Genomic DNA, 6,430 nt, shown 5'->3' with positions numbered 1-6,430 from the left:
TGCCCCTGCTTGCTATCGCTCACCAACCCCCAAAGATTGCTTTGCAATTTCATTTGATTTCCAAAACATTTAAATTGTCAATTAGAAAGAAACAGTTTAAAAATGCATTACAAGCTCCCTTTGGAACAAAAAACACCCCTTCCCTGGGTTTCAAAATAATTTGTACCAACTTACAGAGCAATGAGGGCTAGGAGGCTCCTGAGCATTGCAAAACTACAGTTGTGTACACTTGAAAAGTCGCTTTCATATTCGTTGTCTCGAGTATTATATTTTGCTCTTTAGCTCGATGCTTGAATTGAGTTGAGCTTAAGATTTTCTGTTAAAATCGAAACCTTTAAAATTTGTGAATAAAAAAGAATAAACAAACTAATAGAAAAGACGTAACTATGGCAACGCCAAATAAAACATCAGTAATTTGAATGGAAATGAAATTTTTCGAACTTGAATAAAACTGCTTGCAACTTTTTTTCTTTGGAGATAGAAGCTAAGCATTGGTTTATTGATATTTCTTATTATTTTCTCAATGGTACATAAGACAAAAACAAAAATTCAAATGTATTTTTTAGAGAAAAGATATTTTTTTTACGTACTGGAAAAAATACTTTATTGTTGCTTAAATTGCTCGCAATTTTGCGCCTGAGTAGACCATACTACCAGATTTAAGACAGAAATGTATAACTTTTGTTCACAGAGCACCACTGAGGTGGAAGTGTAGCTCAGACAGCACACAATGGATAGAAGCACCATCTTTCAACAGCACCCTCAAAAGCATTGATTTGTAATAGGAACGGGTGAATTTTGTGACCAACATATTTAACATGCCCCAGTCACCATTACTGAACACAGAGGATCTTCAACCGGCTGCTATCAAGTTCGGAATCCTCCATCCAGGAGCCCAACCTCTTACTCAAAAGAGAGGGGGGAAAATTGAGGTAAGCAGTTGTAATACGGATAATAGGCCAAAAAATTTAGGTTAATTTCCAACATCACAATAAAAATATTAACATTAAAAGTGTTTAAAAACAAAGTTAAAAATTACTATGATAATTGAACGGTGTTATGCAAAAATTGGTCAACCCACCAAGCAGTACTTTTGAGTAATTTGAGCTCTAATGCTCAGTTTCACAGAAATCAGTTGGCATTTTGTTCAATAGAGGGCTTAGTATGTCGTTTATTTACCAATCTATATGAATAACTCATATTTTTTTGAGTTTTTGTCAGTGAACTCATTTTTGCATAAAACCGTCCAATTAACATTTGAAAGCGCAAAGATTCAGTAATTGGTGGATCAAAACTAAAATTCCAGTCATCTTACTCACAGACAAGCGGTTCCATTCTGTACATAATTTGTAATTCATTTTTATAACAACAGTAATTTACAGGTTCTCCTCCCCCCCCCATTACATAAGAATGATAAATTCATATCAGAACATTACTAATTGGACAATATTTCATTTTTCACGTGCTTAGGTCATTATACAATACATTTTCAATAATAGTACCAACAGTCTAAAGCATCCAAATGAGTTTCTAAATGCATCAAGAACTGATTTTTCCAAGCAAAAGCCTTATTACAATAATCACAAGAATAAGGCTTTTCTCCTGTATGAGTCCTTAAATGGCTTTTTAACTGAGAGTAGGTCTTGAACGTCTTTCTACAGTAATTAGGATGACATGACAAGGACGACTCCACACCATCCGAACACAATATCTGGGAAGCATCTCCTTCATCATTAGCAGAAGACCTTTGTGTACCTTTCGACTCACCTTTTGAATTTTTAACATTACAAAGGACGTCAAAATAATTGCACGTGTACATTTTTGATGTATGACACCTTCTTTTTTTATGAACAGTCAAATGTCGCTTCAAGGAGCTTTTCAAAGTAAATGACCTTTTACACCGTAAGCAATTATGAGGTTTTGCCACATGATTACTGCAATGTTGTCTAAAAGCAATTAATGTAGAAAAAGACGTATCACATTGAAAACAAGCATATGGTTTTTGGAAGTAATGACCTCTAACATGTGCACTCAAATGAGCCATTTCAGAAAACGATTCTTCACACAATTCACATGGATACAGCTTTTGACTAATACCCATGTCGGAATTTAACAAGTGTTCAGAGGTGCTAATTTCTGAATGTTCAGAAGTGTTACTTTCTGAATTAGACGACACAAAAGTTTCATGAGTTTCCAAGTGTTCACTTAAAAGATCTGGATCACTAAAACACACTAACTTACATACTTTACATACGTATCCCCTAGTTTTATCTCTTGGCAAAACGTGAACTTGTATGTGTCTTTTCAAATGTTCCACCGCAGTATAGGATTTCTCACATAATCCACAAGAATATCGTTTCTCATCAAACTGGCCATGAGCACTTGATCGTTGGGTATGAATTCTTATGTGTGCTTTTAAGTGACTAACTTGAAGGAATGATTTGTCACATAACCCACATGAATACCATCTTTTATCAGACGGGGTTTCTAATTTTAGTAAGGCAGTATGCATCTTTACATGTTCTTTCAGTTCACCAACTTCACAAAATGATTCATTGCAAAACTCACACGGGTATAGCTTTCCAACTATCTGAACTTCAAAATTTGTATTTGGCAATATATGACACTGCATGTGTTCTTTTAGGTGCTCAACTTCAGTAAACAATTCCTGACACAATTCACATACAAAATAATTTTCCTCTACTTGAACTTCAGAAATATCCTCAACTGGAACTTCTGAACTTTCACAAATTGGAGCTTCTGAAATATCACTTACTACAGTTCCTGAAATCTCGTCATATACAAAACAGTCACCTACTTGAGATTCTGAAGTCTCTTCATACACAAAACAGTCTTCAACACCCTGGGCTTCCGAAATCTCACTTACTTGAGGTTCTGAAATCTCCTCATGAGCAAAACAATCTTCTCCAGTCTGAGCTTCCGACATCCCTGATACTGCCTCAATCAGTATGTTTGAAGGGTCAGCTTTAGGAAGCGAGTTTTCATACAGAACAGAAACAGAAGCATATTGCTCCTCAGCAGCGTAACTGTCTGAATTTAACGAGGATTGACTAGCACAGTTACGTAGGTGTTCTTCCATCTTCTCATTTTCAGTAAATAATTTTTTACACAGTTTGCAAGGATGTTGTTTCTTCTCTGAGCATGCTGGAGCGGCATCAAAATGAACCATTTTACTGTCATCTACATGTTCAGCATATGATTTGTCACAAAATTTACAAGGAAATTTATATAACTCAAGTTTCTTTTTGTTCTGTTCTGCAATATGCATCATTCGCATATGTTGTTTTAAAAGGTTTTGGCCGGTAAATGCTTTTTCACAAAAATCACAAAAGTATCGTTGTTGAGTTGTATGAACTCTTATGTGATCCTTCAGATAATCAACTTTGGGAAATGATTTGTCGCACAATCCACAAGAATATTCTTTCCTGTCCTCAATTGGCGATACAGTGTGAACCCTAATATGAATTCGCAACTGTTCCACTTCATTAAATACCTGCTCACATAATCCACAGGAATACTGCTTTTTAACTGCCACTGTATTCACTGACAAATCAGTGTGAATCGCTATGTGCTCTTTCAGAAGATTAATCTCTGAAAAGGATTTATCGCAATATCCACATGAATACTCCTTTTTGTTATTACATGTTTTCGAGTCATTTGACGTAAAAGTAATGGGTTCCTGCAACTGATTAACTTCAGTAATGGATATCTCGCACAGCTCAGAGGAATACCATTCGTCATCAGTTTGGTTTTCTGGCTCGTTTGACAAATCTTGACTCAAGGTCACATTTTCTTTTGAATCTTCAACTCCACTAAGTGATTTTTCCTTCATTTCCTCAAAATATGAGTCCTCATTTGTAAGACTCTGTGAATTCTCAATCAAAATATTCATTTTTGCAATTGTGACCAATAAGACAATTTTAATTGCTATATTCACAAAAGTTCAGTGAGTCCACTAGTTCAATTTTTTGCTTTCTCTTTTAATTTCATCTTTTTTTTTTTTTTCAGTGTTCTCTCATATTTTTATAGAAAGAGAAGTTAAATCAAAATTCTTTGTAACACAGATCTTGAACAATAAAGACATAATACAAAATTTTCAAATTGAATGTGCTTTGCACTCATTCAAATTATTTTCTTCATTAATAAGTTAATGCTGTATGATTTTTTGTTCACTAAATTACAAAAGCAGTCTCCAATTAATTATAAAGTTTTTTAACACATATTCACAAAAAGTCAGTTGTAATTGCTTTTTAAAAACTACAAATTAACTTTCTTAAGTAAATGTTGTGTCCACCACTTTATTTTCTTCATTTGACTTAGTTATAAGTATAATAGTTTCACAAGTTATTGAGTCACCACATATTTTCAAAGAAATACATCCTGTCCAACATATGCTTTCCAATGAGATTCAAAATCAATTGAAGCAGAATGTCAGCTGGAAAATAAATAAACATACATAAAAAGATGCATTTTCATAAAATAACAAGGATGTTAATTAAAGAGAGTGAAAGGGTAGCAGTATAAATTTAAATGTAAAATCAAAAGAAATAAAGTTAATACGCACGTTTTAAAGTAATTAATTATATATAAACAGCAACTAATAGCCTTCATTTGACTGGATGAATTACAACAATTAAAAAATTTTCAAAACCTTGTACATTAAAACAATGATGCAGTACTAGCAATTCTTTGTAAAATTTTTTTGTTCACAAACAGTCACATATAAAGCTGCCCATTATCATTCTTAATTTAAAGAAAATAAAAATCTCATTTTCTCCTTCAAAAAACAAAACAGTGTTTAATTTGAAAATTTCATACTCTTTCATTAATATCCAGACTTTTAAACAAAATTAAAGCCCAAAAAGTTTCAATTCCTAAAAAGGTAAAAGATTTAAAGAAAATTTACTTTTTAACCAACAAATAGTAAAAACAAAATATGGATCATTCTTCAAAAAGTGTAACTTTTCTGTCACACACCTTTTACTGTAAAAACTTTTAAGTAACAAGTCATTTAACAATACTTTATAAATTTCATCAAAAATGTCTCTATTTTTGATGCCAAGGATATTTTTTTAAATAAATTTTATTTTAATATATTTTTGGTTCAGAACATGTGAATTCTCACCTCTGTGGCATGTCACACACCTTATGTGACTGTTTATGTTGCTTAATAACTTTTTTAATTAAAAGGATATACTTATTTATTGATTATTCCTTTCCCAAGTGTCTCAAATACTCAAATAATATAGTGTTTAAGTATATTTAATTCTTTATTATTGTGTTTTAGTTTGTTTTAGTACGATAAGGAATTATGTTACACAATAAATTCTAACAACTTCCGATACCTAAACACAAAAGGTCATTTCTCATTACATGTGGCAGTGCTGACATCACATCTTATTTTCCATGATACAAGGGAGCGTCCTTGCTTATTTTCAGCCATAAAGAAACTGTGAAATTTTTGTCCAAAAACAAGAAGATATATATGTAGATTTTGTTTAAAAAACTAATTGTGATTATTGTGAATTCTACTCCATGAACTTGAATTTCAGGGATGTAAATTAGTGTAAAAAAAGAAGTGAACATGTTTTCATATATTTAACATGTGCAGATTGTAGCAACGAAGAAAAAAAAAATTCCCTGAAAAATGTATCCATTAGGTCTATATTAATGGAAAATTCCTCACATCCGTAACAGACCTTATCAATGTCATTATTTTTGATGTGAAAATAAATGATGAAGGGGAAGTACACCAGTATTAGGCATTCTACAAAAATTATAAATTGCCAGTATATTCTCAAATTTACCAAATACTATTTTTTGACACATGTTTGAACTAAAAGGGTAACTAAAAATTAAGTTGTACTTTAATTAAGAGAGTTTAATATTAGATTCCCACTAATAATTACACTAGTTCATTGTTTGCACAATTAACAAAATTACTACTTTGATATTAAATTGGCCTCAATTTTTAACCATAAAAGTTTTTTTTTTTTCACTTTTTAAAATTTCCGTGAACAAGGCATTTTTAAATTTTTATATTTATGAGTAAAATAACTGGAACTTAGCTGGGCCATTGTTTATGGTTACTTCTAGAAGGTAATGCTTTCATGTAAGAAGGAAAAAAAAAAAAAAAAGGTTTTAAAATTGAAAAATATTTGTGTTCAAAAGTTACGTTTTCTGGAGAATGATCCATGTATATATGTGTGTATGCATGTCCATGTATAGGAAACTTCGTATCTGCACCAAATTTAACAGGGAGGTACTTGTGTATCCAAGAAGGAATGTGGAGAGGAGGGGGTTCAAATGCCAGAAAAAAAAAAGAAAAACGAACTGTTCAAATTTTAGTTTTAAGACCAAAAAATGGCGTTTTTTAAAAAAAAAAATTTATGAGGACGAAAATACGCTT

The 6,430-nt window shown here is 31.9% G+C and overlaps 1 protein-coding gene across 1 annotated transcript; it reads right to left on the bottom strand.

Annotated features, from left to right (window-relative positions):
- Positions 1–1,066: 1,066 nt before the first annotated feature.
- LOC129227664 (zinc finger protein 271-like) lies at positions 1,067–4,455 on the bottom strand. Its single transcript, XM_054862256.1, has one exon. It carries the CDS (start codon positions 3,911–3,913, stop codon positions 1,490–1,492), a length of 2,424 nt encoding a protein of 807 aa, XP_054718231.1. The 5' UTR covers positions 3,914–4,455; the 3' UTR covers positions 1,067–1,489.
- Positions 4,456–6,430: the final 1,975 nt, after the last annotated feature.

This window comes from Uloborus diversus, chromosome 8, assembly GCF_026930045.1.
Source record: "Uloborus diversus isolate 005 chromosome 8, Udiv.v.3.1, whole genome shotgun sequence".
NCBI classification, from domain to species: domain Eukaryota; kingdom Metazoa; phylum Arthropoda; class Arachnida; order Araneae; family Uloboridae; genus Uloborus; species Uloborus diversus.
The sequence above is the reverse complement of the archived record's forward strand: the minus strand, read 5'-3'. Positions and strand labels throughout refer to the sequence as shown.